At 32.1% G+C, this 17,496-nt stretch overlaps 5 protein-coding genes across 6 annotated transcripts; 2 read left to right on the forward strand and 3 right to left on the reverse strand.

The window, feature by feature from the left end:
* The first annotated feature begins 3 nt into the window (after nucleotides 1-3).
* Nucleotides 4-6,394, forward strand: Set2 (SET domain containing 2). 2 transcript variants are annotated; one of them, XM_047060176.2, is made up of 10 exons: nucleotides 20-654; nucleotides 730-944; nucleotides 1,014-2,148; nucleotides 2,213-2,393; nucleotides 2,454-2,530; nucleotides 2,599-2,800; nucleotides 2,874-2,971; nucleotides 3,035-3,290; nucleotides 3,358-5,658; nucleotides 5,724-6,394. In XM_047060176.2, exons 1-10 carry the CDS (start codon nucleotides 611-613, stop codon nucleotides 5,940-5,942), a joined length of 4,728 nt encoding a protein of 1,575 aa, XP_046916132.2. In that variant the 5' UTR covers nucleotides 20-610; the 3' UTR covers nucleotides 5,943-6,394. The 2 variants fall into 2 exon arrangements, with proteins under 2 accessions (XP_046916131.2, XP_046916132.2); XM_047060175.2 differs by having other exon boundaries at nucleotides 4-654; nucleotides 730-2,148.
* A 27-nt stretch (nucleotides 6,395-6,421) lies between these two features.
* On the reverse strand, nucleotides 6,422-7,288 carry LOC124496703 (testis-specific serine/threonine-protein kinase 4). Its single transcript, XM_047060262.2, has one exon. The coding sequence runs from the start codon at nucleotides 7,286-7,288 to the stop codon at nucleotides 6,422-6,424; it is 867 nt and encodes a 288-aa protein (XP_046916218.1).
* A 103-nt stretch (nucleotides 7,289-7,391) lies between these two features.
* LOC124496722 (ras-related protein Rab-35) lies at nucleotides 7,392-8,991 on the reverse strand. Its single transcript, XM_047060282.2, has 4 exons — nucleotides 8,459-8,991; nucleotides 8,226-8,400; nucleotides 8,029-8,153; nucleotides 7,392-7,957 (listed from the first exon to the last, which is right to left on the reverse strand). The coding sequence occupies exons 1-4, from the start codon at nucleotides 8,514-8,516 to the stop codon at nucleotides 7,701-7,703; spliced, it is 615 nt and encodes a 204-aa protein (XP_046916238.1). The 5' UTR covers nucleotides 8,517-8,991; the 3' UTR covers nucleotides 7,392-7,700.
* A 4-nt stretch (nucleotides 8,992-8,995) lies between these two features.
* Nucleotides 8,996-10,068, forward strand: mRpL50 (mitochondrial ribosomal protein L50). The gene is made up of 3 exons (XM_047060268.2): nucleotides 8,996-9,428; nucleotides 9,495-9,615; nucleotides 9,673-10,068. Exons 1-3 carry the CDS (start codon nucleotides 9,127-9,129, stop codon nucleotides 9,991-9,993), a joined length of 744 nt encoding a protein of 247 aa, XP_046916224.2. The 5' UTR covers nucleotides 8,996-9,126; the 3' UTR covers nucleotides 9,994-10,068.
* hob (bridge-like lipid transfer protein family member hobbit) lies at nucleotides 9,989-17,237 on the reverse strand. The gene is given in 6 exon segments (XM_075733064.1): nucleotides 9,989-12,736; nucleotides 12,818-12,936; nucleotides 13,007-14,862; nucleotides 14,898-16,215; nucleotides 16,217-17,051; nucleotides 17,116-17,237. Coding segments are annotated over 6 exon segments (6,861 nt in total). The 5' UTR covers nucleotides 17,181-17,237; the 3' UTR covers nucleotides 9,989-10,068.
* Between the last annotated feature and the right edge of the window lie 259 nt (nucleotides 17,238-17,496).

Here is a 17,496-nt window from a genome sequence, read left to right on the forward strand (position 1 = left end):
GCAAGCAAGCAGGCAGGCAGGCCCAGCATGGATCACCGTTTCGACTTGTTCGGTTTGCCAATGTTAATTTAGATGCAGATTTAATGCTGCTCTATGGTTATTTAGAAGCTTTATTTTAGTTGATTGGCTGGCTGGCTGCTTGATTCTTTGGTGTGTTTTATCATCATATAGACAATGTTTGGTTATTGTCTTGTTATGTATGTGTATTTTTGTGTGTATTTATCGTGTTTTTTAATTTCTGGTCATCCAAATGTAAATTTAAACATTATCCTGTAAATTCTATAAGGACGAATCAATTTATTATTCGATTATTTAATTGGCCAATATATATCAAACATACAGCATTGAATGTTGAAAAATAATATTCGAATCTGGCTGATTTTAATGGAATTTTTCCCTTTTTTTCTCTCTGTTGATCATAAAGAAATGATTCATTATTTATTATCCTTTTTTGCTATGAAAATTTTATCTTTTTCAATATGATAAATGCTTGTTCATCTAAATGCTTGTATTTTAAATTCCTAATAAAACGATAAAATAAAGATTCTATTGGCCGTCTCTTTAAAATCGATTTTCCAAAAAAAATAACACCAAACGCGTGTAAAACGCAATGAGCAGTAAATCGACCACGACGACAGTAAAATCGAAAAACATGTAAGTTTAAATTTTGTTTTGTTTTGTATTTGATTTTTTTTTGTAGATTTTACTTATCCTGATTTTCTTTAAAAGGATCATTACGAATCACACAAATGGAGAAAATATGACCAATGGAGAATTAGAATTAAAATATATCTACGATGATTCGACGGCTACGATGAATGGTGATTCTACAGTCGTAAATGTGAATCATACATCAGACCATACGGAAATTGTGATCGAAACATCTAATTTGACAACGGACAATAACAACACCGTTCATTCAATCAATGGAGAAATGATCAATAGTAATAATATTAATAATTCTAATAATAATAATAATTCTACATTTAAATACAAAAATCGTATTATGAAAGATTATGCTAATGATAATAGTCAAGAATCATCATCATCTGAACCGAATACGACGACGACGACCACCACCACCACCATGGTGATGATGAATGGATCAACAACATTGGATAATCATCATGATGATGAATCATATGATATCAATTTTGTAAGCAGTGAAGTGGATGTTTGTTCAAGTAATCTGGAAATTTCCACACAAGATGAAAAAAATGAAAGTAAAAAATCACCATCATCCACCCCAAATCGTCGAGGTCGAAAACCTAAAAATCAGAAAAACAATAACACTAGTAAAGCTAAGAAAACTGACGATAATAAAAAGACGAAAAAGAAAGACAATAAAAATGAACCAGTGGTAACAAAATCATCGACTAGAAGACGAAGTACGAGAATAAAAAATCTTGGAAAACAAAATTCACCGGAAATGGATGAAAAGCAATCACAGCAACAATCAAATGGTCATGATCATCATAATTCCGAAGTCGATAATAATAATGACCATACATATACACCAGCCATGTCGGACAATACGGAATCGAAGAAAGAATCTTTGAAAAATTCAGACCAACAAACAATTAAATCGTCATCATCCTCGAATAAGAAATCAAAACATAAATCAAAAAGTAGTAAAAAAGATGAAAAATCCAAAAAACATCGTAAAGTGAAATCAAAGCATAAATCATCCAATGATGTTGAAAATCATCATCATCATCATCATCATAATCATATTAATAGCCAACATGAATCGAAATCATTATCCAACCATCAACAATCACCATTAGCGACTCCAAAGGAGAATTTCACAACAACACTGCCACAACAAGAACCAAATAACAATGTAGATGGTGGTAGTACTAATGCTCAGACCAAAGATTCATTACCATCATCATCGACAATTATAGAATGTATTAATGATAATAATAAACAGGGACCGGAAAAAGTTAAATCAAGATGGCGTCGAAATTCAGAATTGGAAATTACTAGCACGACACTATCACCAATGGATTCGACGCCTTCATCGCCTACTGGTCAACAACATTCAACATTTAATTCATCACAAGAATCATTGAATCCGATAATGATAGCAGATTCGCCAATGCCTTCATATCAACAGATTGATGAGAATATTTTTCTTTTCGAAAAGTATGTTATTTTCACTTTTTTCAATCATTCATTGATTATAATTGTTTTTTATTTATTTTGATAGAAAAAAATGTAAAACAAAAAAAGAGACGAAAAAAATGGTATGCGATTGTTTACTAATGAAAGAAGAACGTGCTCGTGGTCTAATGGGCTGCGGTGAAGATTGTCTTAATCGAATGTTGATGATAGAATGTGGTTCACGTTGTCCGTTGGGTGAACATTGTTCCAATAAACGTTTCCAGAAGGTTTGTTGTCACATTTTCCAATTATTCAGTGAATCTGATTTTTTCATTTATTTTTTTCAGAAACAATACATGAAATTGACTCCGTTCAAAACCGAAAAGAAAGGCTGGGGTCTGATGACACTTGAATCGATACCAGCGTAAGTAAATCTTGTGATTCATTTGGAGTTTGTTTATAAATTGAAAATATATCTACTGTCCATTATAGAAATTCATTTATAATGGAATATGTTGGCGAAGTTATCGATCCATTTATGTTCCATAAACGCACGGATAAATATTCTAAACTAAAAATGGAACACTATTATTTTATGGCATTGAAAAGTGATGAAATTATCGATGCTACTTATAAGGGTAATATGACTCGTTTTATTAATCATAGTTGTGAACCAAATTCAATCACACAAAAGGTTCGTACCTTCTAATTTTTAGTTTACCAAAAAAAAAAATGATTCATCTCGAATTCTTTTCCTGAAACAATAGTGGACTGTAAATGGCGAACTTAGAATCGGTTTTTTCACAATCAAACCAGTTGCCGCTGGTGAAGAGATTACTTTTGATTATCAATTTCAACGATATGGGTTAGTATTAACAAAAAAAAAATCGGCTACAAAACTAATCCAAGTTTTTTTTTCATTGTATAGAAAAAAGGCACAAAAATGTTATTGTGAATCGAAATGTTGTCGTGGTTATATTGGATCATCAGAAAGTGGACGAGAAATTTTAACTGATGGTTCTAAAATACCTAAAAGTAAGAAGAAAGTGGCCAGTAAAAAGATTGCTGAAGACGAAGAAGTGGGTGTTTCCGCGGATGAAGTTGATGAAGAGGATGAAGAAAATGTTGAGAAATCTGAAGAAGAGGAGGATGAAGATAAAGAAGCATTTCTTGAAGATGTTGCGGTAAATATTTACTTTATTAGTTTCTAGAATTTCGTTCATTATCTTTTTTGTTTTTTTAACAAATTAGCTTGAAATCGACATGTTGGCCGAAAATGGTGGCCTTCGTAATCGTCAACAAATTCTTGAGGTTTCACGTCTCATGTTACGAGCTGATAAATGTTCACTACGCATACAATTGATTGATATTATAATGTCAACAGTTGAATTAGCATATCTTCGACTTTTCATCGATTATCATGGTCTTCGTATAATCTGGGGCTGGATGATTGAAGCGGAAAATGTTGAACTCAAAGCACGTCTATTGGCATTACTGGAAGTATTGCCCATACCTCACAAAACAATGTTAGTCGATTGTAAAGTATTAGAGGTAGTTGAACGATGGGCCGCTATTGATAGCCCTGAATCGCAACAATATCTTAACATTGGTGAACAAGATAAAAAATCTGAAACACCAAAAGCCACTGACGATCAATCGTCTCAAACAGCTGTGGAAGAAACGAAAGATGCTGCTACAGTCGAATCACCCAAAGAAGAAACAAATAGCCAATCTCCAAGTATCAATAAAGAAACGGTTACAGATAGTCAAAAATCTAAATTAATAACCGATTTATCCAAATTATCAGGAAAAATTGTGATAAAAAGTAAAACTAAATCTTCGGATACAACTAATTCTACGGCCAATGAAACTAAAGCAAAATCAAATGTAACAATAGGATTTCTTGCTCAAAAATTACTAATTCATTGGAAAGATTTGAAAGAAGGATTTCGCATACCTCGTCTTGATCGACAAAAACGACATGATGATGAAGCCGAAGCAGATCGACGTTCGAAAGAAGAAGAAGAACGTCGTTCACAAGGTTTACCATTTATCAATCATGATAAACGATCATTTAGTGATGATGATGATAATATGGAAGGTGATAGCTACAATACAATTGCCGGTATATTAGGTAATAAACGTCGTTGTTTGAAAAATCTGACTAATCGTCGATCATCAATGCGACAACAACAACAACAACAACATCGATCATTATATGGTCAGAATAATAATATTTCCATCCCATCTCCATTCCATCAAACACCAAACCAAGGTTCAACTTCGCCAAAATTGACAAAAGAAGAACATCGAAAACGATTTGAATATACGATTGTACAACATGATTATACTGAAGCATTGAACAAATATCGTGAACATTTGAAACTGTATAAGGAAGCTTTACAGAATTCTGTTTCAGGCACTGCTAGCTCTGGTACTAATGATTTGATATCGGCTAATGCTGCGGCTAATCCAATGATTGGATTCAATGAATTTTATCAACAGTATTTAACGACATTTGCTTCGAACAATCCTATGTTCATGAATCCGGATCTTTCCTTTTCGAACAATAATGCTGGTACTAATGAAGTAGGCACTAATGTACAGAATTTATTACAATTTGGCGCCACATTCGATCATGTTCAACAACAATTCCAGCAACAACAATCAGTCAGTTACCTCCCCGATACTCAACAAGAACAGCCAGTTCAAGAATTGATGGATTCAAACTATGTACAATCAATTCATTCTTATGATTACGATGAGATTGTTGATTTTCAGGATTTATTACCCAAATATGAAAGTCCATTGATACAACTGGTCGGATCGAATGATGATAATGTTAATGAAAATTCATCATATCAATCCCTGTTCAATATCGGCTATAAACAGCAAGACATTCCACCCGAAGCAATCGATAATGTTGATTTTAATCAAATTAAATTTGAAAATGATGACTGCCTTGAAAGTATGGAAAAACGAATGTTTGATGAAATCTATCCACCGGCTGGTATATTTTTCGTTACGAATGATTCAAAAACATATTATTTCCCTATTCCGGACGAATTATCACAAGGAATCAACGTTAAAGAAAATATTACTGAACCGTTACCCATTTCTTTTACAACCAATACGCCTGACCAAAAAAATCTTTCTTATGATTGGAAATCGACTTCGATCAATAATAATCATTATTATTATTATAATCGACGGAAACAAATTAAACAATGGCATCCACCACAAGATAATCAAATTGACAATTATTATGGTGATATAATCATCAGTAGTGATTTGCCATCGTGTGATATAAGTCATCCATCGACGTCATCATCGCCTAATTCATTGATAAATACGACGAAAGATGTACCCATTGGTGGTACGACTGAAATGCCTGCAGATGAATTGAAACGTAAAGAATCTCGCCGTTCCCGTGAACATTTTCGTTACAAGGTATCACAATTCATTGTTAAATGTTTAAATCCATATATGAGAAGTTCATGTACGAAAGGCCGTATTACCAATAGTAGCCATTTCAAATCATTAGCTCGAAAGGTAAGTTATTTTTTTGTTTGTCTGAATGATTTTCAAATTGTATTCTGTCTTATCAATCCAATTAGTTAACGCATACCATTGTGGAGAAAGAATTGAAACAAGTAAAAAGCAGTAAAGATCTATCTTTTACCGATACGGTTAAACATAAAACGAAAGATTTCATTAAACGACACATGTCACAATTTGGCCCAATTTATAAACCGGAGACATCATCACGTTCGGTTGGCATGGATTTACAAGATTCATCATCACCAATAGCACCACAGCCAAGTCCGATTACATAAAAATGAATTTGTTTTTGTTTGTTGTAAATTTTCACATGTTTAAAAAAGCTTTCAAATTTTATCCATTCAAAAAAAAAATCTCAATCACACACATTGACATTAACGAAAAATTTTATTAGAACAAGACACTAATCTGCATTTTGTATTTTATTTATCTATATACATTTTTCCCATCATATTATCATCTTTTTTGTCATCTTAATCAATTTTGTTTATATATGAAAAAAATAGACGAACATCCAATTGTGTAAAAAAAAACATTAATAGGGACATGTGATATTTACCAACACTCTTTTCATCTCATACATACAACACCTACACTCTATTTTCATTCATTCATGTATTAATTATCTAAGAAAATTTTGATTCGACAATTTTCATTTAAAAAAAAAAATTTCAATTTATAACCTTTTTCTTATTATAATAAGAAAATATTATTTTATTCGATTGTTTCTGTTTGATGCTTACTGATTTTTTTTCTATCTTCCTTTTCGTAATATCCAAGGATGTTGAAATACTTCACTAATTTGCCAACGAATTGTTTCATCGACGACAAAAAATTTTTCTTGAAAATTTCTTAAATCCGATGGAAAACGTTTAACATAACGAGTTTTTATGAAATCTCTATCCGTTTGTTCGATTAGCATTTTTTTCGAATCACCAAAATGGAATGGAAATTTATTGTTAAGCATACAGAACAATGTAACACCCATGGCCCAAACATCAGCTGCGAATGCATTGTACGGTTTTCTGGCCACAATCTGTGGACTATAATATGGTTCTGTACCACAAAACGTTTCAGACATTATAATCGTATCCGTATGGCAATCATAACTTTCTTTTGCAAAACCAAAATCAGTTAATTTGGCCATATTATCATGTAAAAGAATGTTATCGATTTTGATATCACGATGTGCAATTTTTAATTCATCATGAATATAACTCAAAGCATTCGATACTTGAGTGAACCAATAACAGGCTAATGGTTCGGAAATTGATCCATTTTTGTGCAAATAACCAGTAATGTCACCACCATTTGCGAATTCCATGAAAATATAAATCTTGTGATTCGCCCTGATTATATCGTGTATACAAATGACACTTTCATGTTTGATACCGATCAAAGCAGCCAATTCACGAGGTAAAAATTTTTGTTTGAATTTATCGCCCACCTTATCCAAATCCATCACTTTGACGGCAACTAATTCACCCGTTTTTGTATTACTACCTTTGTACACTTGACCAAAGGCACCTTCATTCAATTTTTTATCAACGGAATAACCTTTTTTACGAAAAACTGCCGCTGTTTTCGGATCTAATCGGATACTTTCTTTTGGAGTACTCATATCTTTGACTTAAGTGACAATCGATTTGGAATAACACCGTTAAAAACCGGAATACCAGATGGCTAAGTATCGAACATTTTGTATTGGAAAAATTAGAATTCAATAATCGTTTTAAAGAAATATTTGATGATTTGATTGATTAAAATTAATTAATTAGAATTTGATTTTAACATCTTTACACAAATTCATTATACGAAAAAAAATAATAATAATCAACACTTAATATGTGGCAACAAGGTTTCATGTTGTACATAAATAAATTAGTTTAAAATTATGTTTGTGTGTGTGTGTGTGTAAAATGTTTATTACATGCTGTATAATATATCAATCAATTGATTATTAGGGCTTTAAACTTTTTTTTGGGGGGAGGAGGATGGAAAAAATAAGATTATTGATGTTATTAGGCGCAATTTTAACAACATTTTTTCCGTGGTTTGAAACCACCACCTCCTTTAGCTATTTTTATAGCATTCTTTTCATTTGTTTGTCGATTTAGTTGTTCTTTTTTGGTTCTCAACACCATCTTTGTGATGGCTAAAAACATTTCTTCAACATTAATATTTTCTTTGGCACTCGTTTCGAACATTTGTATCTTCATCAATTCGGCAACACGTTGAGCATCTTTTGTCAATACTACTTTTAGACTTGGATCATCGTTTTTGTTGCCCACTAGGAAAAAATAAAAACAACAAAATACAATGATTCAATAGTTTAATGACAAAGAGATTGGATTAGATTACCTAGAATTTTATTTTCAACTTCACAGTTTTGATCAATTTCTTGTAGCCATCGGCTAATATTATGAAAACTATCTCCATTCGTTACATCATATACAATGATGACACCATGGGCGCCACGATAGTATCTAGATTTAAGTAATTAAAAAAAACCCCATTTACAAATATAACTGCAATACTCGATTTGATTTCAAACATACGTAGAGGTAATTGTCCGGAATCTTTCCTGGCCAGCTGTATCCCAGATCTGTAATTTGACTCGTTCGTTATCGATTTCGATTGTACGAATTTTAAAATCAACACCAATTGTTGAGATATATGTTCCGGAAAAAGTATTATCAGCAAAACGTAACAATAGACTACTTTTTCCGACACCTAGTTGAAATCGGTAATATTTAGATTCTCAATTGTTGAATTCAGTAATCAAACTTACCACTATCACCAATTATGAGCAATTTGAATAAATAATCATAATCTTTACGTTCGGCCATTCCAATTGCAATTGAAATAATTCTGATTATACACACCCACTTGCATTAATAATTGTTTTGGCCAAATTAATTTATTATCCAGGTGTTTTATACTTGATAACATTAACAATTTGTAATGAATAAATTTTCATTGAATAATCAACCAAACATTCATGAATAGAAGTGGCGATGATGAGTTATGATTAAAAAAAAAAATTTATTAGGAATATATGAAATTTAAAGAAAAAAACACTAGCGCTTAGGTCGATAGATCTTGGTCGGACTGATTACAAGGATGGCAATGTTATTTGTCGATCGATTTGTTTTTCTTAGCGATGATAATTATTACGATGATGATAAAGAGGTGAGGTGTTTTTTCCTTTTTTTTTCTTTTATTTATAAAAAATCATACAACACACATACTGTGATGGTTAAATGATTTTTGTCTTCTGGTTATTTCTGTTTGTGTGTAATACATTCTATTTTTTTTTCTATTTGCCACACCGATTATCGTAATCATCACTATCGTGGATCATTTCGGGTGTATATAGCCGTCATGTCATATGTTTCGGTCATTGATATGAATCGATGTGCCGATTCACGTGTTGATTGATTCAATTTAAAAAAAAAAATGTTTATCATCAATCTGACTAAATCATTAATAACGACGAAATCGTTATGCAATCATACAATTCGACCATTAGCTCATTATGTCATCAATCAGAATGGTGAAAAAGTTGTCGTAAGTAAACGTACTAATATTCGATCGAAACGTGAAAAATGGCAAAATGTCAAAGCAATGGAATATGAAGATGAATTGAAAAAAATACGTAAAATCGAATTCAACGATAGACTACATGCAGATCCAGAACAAGCACGTCAAATGGCTGAAGATAAATTTCAACAATTAGCTGATCGTTTAAAATCTTCAGGGTATGATTTCTTTATTTTTTTTTTTTTTTTTGAAAAAATTCAGTTTCTCATTATTATGTCAAAAAGTTTATGTCGTGATACAAAACCATACGATCCACCGGAAAATACCAGCCAAATTATTGATGAAATCTGTCAGGAAATTTGTCGAGGATCAAATTTTTTTTCCAATCTAACTGAAAAGTTCAATGTAAGACTTGGAAAATCTTTTATGGTTACAATTTTACAAAATCTTTTTTTTTCACAGTTTCTTACCAAATGTCAGGAACGATTTGATCATGAAGTGACCAATTCAGAACTTTATCGAATGAACACAGTCGATGATGTAAGAGAATATTATATGATACCTGTACGTGGCCGATCCAAATATAATGTTTGGGCATATGAAAAATCAACGTTGCCACCAAATTTAAACTTAATACCCGAACCATTGAGGTTTAATCCAAAAACGGATACATTTTTCGATGGTGTGAATGCATTCCCTGGTAACACACCACAAGTGGTTGGACTAAGAGCTAAGAAAAAATATCCAAAAATAGAGGATAACTTCATTTGGCCCGATGTTTGAGAATATTCATTAGTTCATTTTTTTAATTTGTTACTTGATTAATTAAAAAAAAAATACAGGAAATGTTTAACAAAATCACTTTTTACCACCAAACGATAACAGCGATTTAGTGCGAGAATTTTTCTGCTGTGGAACAACTATGTTGCCTAATAGAATTCGAGCTTTATCCTCATCTTCTGTATTCTGATTATTAGCCACTTGACTTGGTTTCTTTTCCGGTTCAAGTAGAGGTTTAGATTTTGATATATGAAATTTATGTTTCAATGCTTGTGATAAAAGTACACGTTTCGAATCATTTTTCAATGCCATCAATAAATCGAGCCATGTCCATGTTCGATTATGATATTCAATCGTCGGTATTAACAGATAAACATCATGTAGATCAGAAAGATTCTTATTTTTATTACCTTTGTAGCTAATTTTGATCGGTACTTCAGGTATTTTAATATAGACAAATGTCTGATTTTTCGATGCTCGTTCACGCATCTTTTCAATATGTGTAATTTCTTTGACCATTTTTGAATTGTTTATCATAGGGAAATTATACGATGAAAGTGATGTCGTAAGACTAGCCATACTTTCATCTCGTTTCAAATGATGATGATGATGATGAGCAGAATTTTTTTTCGTTTTCGCTTTTGATGATGATAACGATGTGGATGAACTTATCATCGAAACCGAATCTGTATCCTGTGCGATTGCATCGTTTGAATCTTGTTGTGACGATGTGGATACTGTTGAAACCGAAACAGTATCAGAATTTCGATCGGGAAAGAAAAATTTTAACATTTTCTTGAAAAATGCATAAGTAAGACCAACGGTCAATGGGATGACATTTACTTCTAAATGCTCTTTAACGGCTATGCCACCAACAGGTGCTCGTTCAATACAAAGAATTCGCAGAGCTCGATTACGATCGACTGGCATGTTTGGTTGAAGTTCAGTCGGTTGTAATACGTCTCTATAGGCTTGATTTGGTATCATATTCTGCACACGTATGTAACCCAATTCAAATGAATGTTCAACAGAATCATCATTTTTGCTGACTTTGGTATAAAGGAAATTATTCAATTCAAGATCAGCCAGACCAAGTTGCCCATCAGAATCGGTCAAACGCCAACGAGCTTGTCGAAAACAAACTTCATTACGTCGAATTACTTGGGCCATGAATGGTACACGAGATTCTTGTGCCGCCACCTGTCTTTCTTTAGTTTTCATTGCAATCAATTGTGCTTCTTTATAGCAATTAATCATAATGCTTAGATTTTCACTTTCAACATTCAATTCACGTTTACATTTTTCCAATTCAGATTCGATTTCCAATTTCCTCCATTCTTCTTGATGAGGATGATTGATTTTCTTGTATAGAATAAAGCTTTCTTTTTCAAGTAATTTTATCTTGTTTAATAAAGAACGTACTTTTTCTTGTAACTCGGATATTGGTTCACGTTGTTCTTCCAATGAATTCAATTGCATACTAAATCGGATTCGTTGTTGTTTTTCATAAATTTCTTTCTTATGTGGTTCTACATAGAGCAACAAATTGTTGACAAGATCCATTATCATTGCATACTGTTGAGAATTTGTCGATATTTCTAGATTATCATGAGTCAATGTAAACGTGTCAACGGCAACTTCTCGATCCCATGGTTCAAGAGGTAAAAGATCATCATCCGCTGGTAATGGTGGTACCGATTCATAATTATTTGGATCGGCATTCTCTCCATAACTTGCATAGAAAAATTTACATCGACATCTTGATACAATTCGTTGTAACTGAATTGGTACTGTATTTATTGATTCAGTACAAGTGGATCCACCAGCTTCTGAATTGACAACACCACCAACACTACGGCCACTACCCACTAGATCGGGAATTTCGGCAATTTCTTTGTTGATTGGTTCTTCGATATCATCCAAATCTAACCAGGTAATCTGATAAATTTTAAGCCCACCTGCATCGACTGTAGCATAGTATTGCATACATTCCAATGATCCTTGCCATGTTGTTTTTGAATAAAGAATTCGATTTTTCCATACCGGCCTATGTATCCGTTGCATAATCTGTGCTTTAGCAGCGCTTACTATGACATAGCCATCGGTTTCACAACCACGTAAAACAACTTGTGAATTGACTAATTCAATAAGCCAATTGTCAAGAAGAACATCATTACCTTGACATGCTTCAATACCATACAATTGTTGTCGATCATTAATTCCTTTCTCGATTTGCTCGGTATCGACAATGTTTTCAGATGATTCACTTTCTGAAATTAATTTCTGTAACATATTTGCAGCATTTCCTTTGGATAAAACATAAGGACTAGAATGTTGATGGTTTTGTTGATGATGATGATGATGGTGATGATGGGAATGGTGATAATCAGAATGGCCAGAATTTTTCGATGGTGTACCATTCAATTGATCTTTGAATAAACGAAGTGCTTCAGTCGAAAGATTACGTTTTAGTAGTTGTGTTTTGAAATACGAATCAAATAAACTGATTACAATGTCTCGATTATCTTTGGTCCATGCACCTTTTAGACCATGAACGACAACACGATGTGTAGGACTAGGACCATCTTCTTCTTGTACGGTTTGTGGTAATTTTGTTTCACGATTATATGTTACTTTTTGCACATTCAATAGAGAAACAGATCCGGTTCCTTGTGCCTTATATAATTCAATATCAACTTCGGATAATTCTGAATTCATGTAGATGGTTTCCCATAATGGTTTTGGCCTATGTATACGGGAGATTTTTTTTTATTAGAAAAAAAGTTAGCTTTACTACCAAAAATCCATCTTTCTATTGATCACTTACCTATGGATAAGATTATCATTAATCTTAATGAATGTTTGTGCATGTTGAGCACTATGTGATAAATTTGAACTACGAATTTTAAATCCACGATTACGATTGAATGATGACCAATAAGTGACCTGAAATTATTAAAAAAATGCATTGGGCTTAATTGCTAATCGAGTCGATTGTAGGTTATCTTGTACATACCTCTAATTTTTGCAGATAAATTGTCAATTGAATCGATTTGAATAATCTTGTGAATGGCATTTTTCGTGGACGAGTATTCTTGTACAATTTTCCTCGTCTTGTTAATCGTGGAAAACCGGTAATCATAAATTTTTTATTCTCCAACCATCTGAGTGTAGAATTATAGATCAATATACATGGTATACGATCGGTGGTCTGATCATTTATCAGATTATCATTCGAATCGGTATTATCATATTCTTTGGTTTCAATCGATGCTGAAAGATTGAGATGGTGTGATCTAAATGCACGATATGAATCATGTACCTGATTACAGGTATATTCAGGCAGTTTATCCCGTGCACATGGCATTACTGAATGATGATCATTTTTAGTTCCACTACAATCCCAATTCAAATTGAATGTAATGGTCACATCAGGCAAATGAATGATTCGACATTCATCATATTTCGATGCAGCATGAACAAATACATCCAGATCGCATAGAATCTGAATTCTACCAGTATCGATTTGGGTGGTTGAATTAACGAATGAAAATTCAATCAATTCGGTTGAATTATATGGATCTAGTGATGCATGAAATACGATCGATATTTGTTTACTGCTCATTTTCAATGAACCATGAAAAAGAAATCGTAGTTTATCCCACCATGTTAAACTAGGACTTGGATCATTTGAAGGACGAAAAATTAATTCAAATGACAAATTCACCTGTTGTAGGATTGGTTCCCAACATGCACCATGTGTGTATATCATACTCGATATATTACTAATTATATCATGATAGAATTTCATTGTGGTCATTGAACGTTCAATTTTAAATCTAGCAAAATTCGGTCCCATATCAATTTCACATGTTCGTCTGGCACGAGCACTTGCTTCTTGTTCGGCACCAAGTAATACGCCTTTGAAATATAATTTTTTAGCATTCAACATTGGTTGTGGAAAATCACGTAACGATATGACACAAACACCAATACTGGCAAATAATTGTCGACACCAAATGGTGGAAAAACGAAGATCTTCCGGAAATGGACTATGAAAATCAATTTGTTTAATTAGTCGAATTTTTTTCTCATACGAATCATATGATGAATCTGCTATTAGATGTAATTGAAAATTTTCCATTTTAATTGTGAACAATTGTGTCCGTTGTACGGTTTGATTTGCATCATACATTTTATTCGAACGTTCAACATAGGTTTTAGCATTTTGTCGATCAAATGCACGTCTTAATTCATCTGTCAACAATAAAGCAGCATTATTACGGCCACAACTTTTTTCATTAATTTTTTCCATCAATATATTCCATCGTTTAAGGCTTTCATTAAATTCATCTTCCATTAATTCATAGTTATTATTCAATCGTATTTCGAATGGATCATCACCCAATTCCATGAGTATTGATTGAATTTTTATGATAAAATCTGGCGATAATAACGTCTTTTGATCAATCGATGGAGAATGTGGCTGTGATTGTTTTGGTTTTGAATGGAATAATCGTAGCCATTTAACAATGGTAAGAAATTTTTCATTAAAATAATAAGCAAAATTGAATTGATATGGAAATTTCATTGTCACTTTGTCGACATTAATTTCAATAGCATCATTTTGTTCCTGTTCAGTTAGTTTGAATGATCGACGATCCAGATAGCTTTTAGCCGCTGCCAGATGACCGATTAACAGATGTTCCACTTTGCAATTGAGAACATCGTTGATGAAAATATTGAGCAATTCACATTTGATTGTCATCGATTGATTATGGTTTTGATATGCGATGGTAAAATATTCAGTTTCAAAACGCATCGTATCACCATCATCGGAAAGAAGAATTCCGAGACAAATTTTTCCATCAAGTTTCAAACTTTAGACTATATGGTTTTGTATCGATTTGGAAGATCATCGTCATTGTTGGCTGTCACAGATAAAGATTGAGATTGAATGTCGGGTTTAAAATTTAAATAAATATGATAAAAATCTTCCCAAAGTTCAAGAACATTAACATGAAATAACGGACACCATTGAATGAATATTTCTTCTGTTAAACTAAGGGCAACATCTTGACCATTATCTTGACAAAAATTAATTCGCATAACCGAAAAATAAACAATTCGATGTTGAACCAATTCTGATGCTTTCAAACAGGCTAACGTTGCAGAAGGAGCATACATAGAATTGACACCGAATCCATTAATACTGGTTGTTATTTTAGCACCATTCAAATCACAAGCCATAGAATCGATACGCATCATTAATTGTCTTGTAAATACATTTACAGATGTGAAATTAATTTGTCCCAAAAGGTTATATGGTGAATGGAAAGTTGGTGAAATGTTGTTATGACCATCTTTCATCGAAATCGTATTCTTCAATGATTCTAGATTGAAATTCTCCAAAGTGTTCAGAAAATATTCGAGGCTAACCTGTAGACCATCCATAACACAATTGATTCGAAGATCTGATGAATTCATATTACCGAATTTGAGTAACAATGTTGACATGAATAATGGTACATGTTTTTCATTGTATTTTTTCAATGAATTCGGATTCAATGGTTTAAGTTGAATGTTTCCATTCCAACACCAGAATGTTTCAAGCAGCAATTCGACACTTGTTTCACGGAAAATATCTACATTTCGAACACAAGTTGTCTTAAGATGTTTAAGGCCATAAGTAACCATACCGAAATTTTCTGAATGTTTCAACGATAATGATATATCATGGATGACCATAAGAAAGACAAATTTATTAATATATTTGGCCGCCACTTCTTTATGACTATATTCATCAACAGGATTATTGACTTTTCCATTGAAATCATTGTGGAATAATTGAACAAAATAGTTTTGGAACCAGAAATTTATCAAATAATCGATGTTGATTATGAATGAACAATTATGGATTTCCAAAATCAACTGAATATATAGCTTGTCCGTTAGTTTATCTCTTTCAATGGTGCATAGTGTTTTACATTTATTCAACGAGAAATCAATGATTGATTCGGAATCTTGTAGTATACAATTGGCTATCGATAGATCTGATTCTAGCCGATGATTATCCACTTTATTTAAAAATAATTCAATAGGTTCAACCGAAAATGTTAGCTCTTTTTTTCCAGATTCACGTACCAATTTCACAGTTGCCGAAATTAATTTGAATGAAGCACTTTTGAATAATGATCCTTTTAGGATGGTATTAAAAGTCATCATTCAATTTGTCAAGAATTTTGGCCTTTGATAAACTTCCCATTTCGATACGATTCATACGTTTTGGTGCCATTTTGGCTAATTTCAATAGGTCATATACGATAATCTCACATGATGATATGAACATTTCGGCAGATCGATCACCAGGAGAATAAACAAATCGAAATGGAAATGAACATTGGAATAAGTAAGATTTTTTACCGCCACCATCATTTTCATTCGTTGTGCTCACAATTGAAGTTTGAGATTTAAACATTTTGATAGCAAATCCATCCACTTGGAATGTGATCTGATTTTGTGATTTCGCATAACCAAATTGTATCAACTGTATGGTCGAATGAAGAAGACAATCATTTATACGATAATCACGTGATGGAACTCCCAATTGCATAAGACTAATATTATGTAATGAAACTTGAAAATTTGACGATACATAATTTGAACCTAAATAAAATGTTTTTTTGGCTAGAATCGATAATTTATTGATGAAAAATGTTCGTAATAATTGTTGAATAGTGGTTTCATCATCCTGTCGAAATGTAATATCATTTGATTGAGCTTGATCTGAATTGATTGATAAAGTAGCTGAACGTAATTTTAAAAATGCAGCAGCAATATCACCTTCAAGACGAATATCGGAAAATTTCAATACAAATAATGAATTATATTTAGAATTGAATATTTTGGACGAAAGACCAATATGTTCGATATTGATATTAATGCCTAATGATGGACAGGCCAATTGTATTGTTCGTAATGAATTGAATCTGATGGATTTCACTTGAAGATTGATTTGAAATTTCAATCGTAGATAATAATTTAACAGCCATAGAAAAATTCTAAATATTAATTCCAAAGAAAAAAAATTCAAAAATTGTTTTCACCCAAAAAAATTCAATTTACCTTGATAAAAAATAACCAAATATGAAAAATATCAACAAATAAAACGGATAATAAAATAGATCCATTTTTTGTGTGTGTTTGTGTTTATTTTTATACGTTGTAGGTTTGAAAAAAAAAATAGATTTAATGATGATGATGATGATGAAAACGATGATCATTTGATGAAATCCAGAATAATATAATCATTGATGAATGAACTAAATAAACAACAACAACAACAACAGTAATAACCAAAATAATCAACAATAAACATGATTGATTAACAAAAAATTTTCTATTAAAAACAAAAAAATTTAAAAACAAATTTTTTAAATAAACATTTCAATTTCAATTGATGAAAAGTTTGCATATCAATACCATTGAACGATTGAACGGGAGGAT

The sequence above is a fragment of the Dermatophagoides farinae genome, chromosome 7, assembly GCF_024713945.1.
Source record: "Dermatophagoides farinae isolate YC_2012a chromosome 7, ASM2471394v1, whole genome shotgun sequence".
NCBI classification, from domain to species: domain Eukaryota; kingdom Metazoa; phylum Arthropoda; class Arachnida; order Sarcoptiformes; family Pyroglyphidae; genus Dermatophagoides; species Dermatophagoides farinae.

Coding starts and splice junctions, on each gene's coding strand:
- Set2 (XM_047060175.2), top strand. CDS start 611: ATGAGCAGTAAATCGACCACGACGACAGTAAAATCGAAAAACAT. Junction 2,531..2,598: donor ACACTTGAATCGATACCAGC/GTAAGTAAATCT, acceptor TGTCCATTATAG/AAATTCATTTATAATGGAAT. Junction 2,801..2,873: donor CAAATTCAATCACACAAAAG/GTTCGTACCTTC, acceptor CTGAAACAATAG/TGGACTGTAAATGGCGAACT.
- LOC124496703 (XM_047060262.2), bottom strand. CDS start 7,288: ATGAGTACTCCAAAAGAAAGTATCCGATTAGATCCGAAAACAGCGGCA.
- LOC124496722 (XM_047060282.2), bottom strand. CDS start 8,516: ATGGCCGAACGTAAAGATTATGATTATTTATTCAAATTGCTCATAATT. Junction 8,154..8,225: donor TTCCGGACAATTACCTCTAC/GTATGTTTGAAA, acceptor ACTTAAATCTAG/ATACTATCGTGGCGCCCATG. Junction 7,958..8,028: donor AGTTGAAAATAAAATTCTAG/GTAATCTAATCC, acceptor ATTTTTTCCTAG/TGGGCAACAAAAACGATGAT.
- mRpL50 (XM_047060268.2), top strand. CDS start 9,127: ATGTTTATCATCAATCTGACTAAATCATTAATAACGACGAAATCGTTA. Junction 9,429..9,494: donor GATCGTTTAAAATCTTCAGG/GTATGATTTCTT, acceptor TATGTCAAAAAG/TTTATGTCGTGATACAAAAC. Junction 9,616..9,672: donor ATCTAACTGAAAAGTTCAAT/GTAAGACTTGGA, acceptor TTTTTTTCACAG/TTTCTTACCAAATGTCAGGA.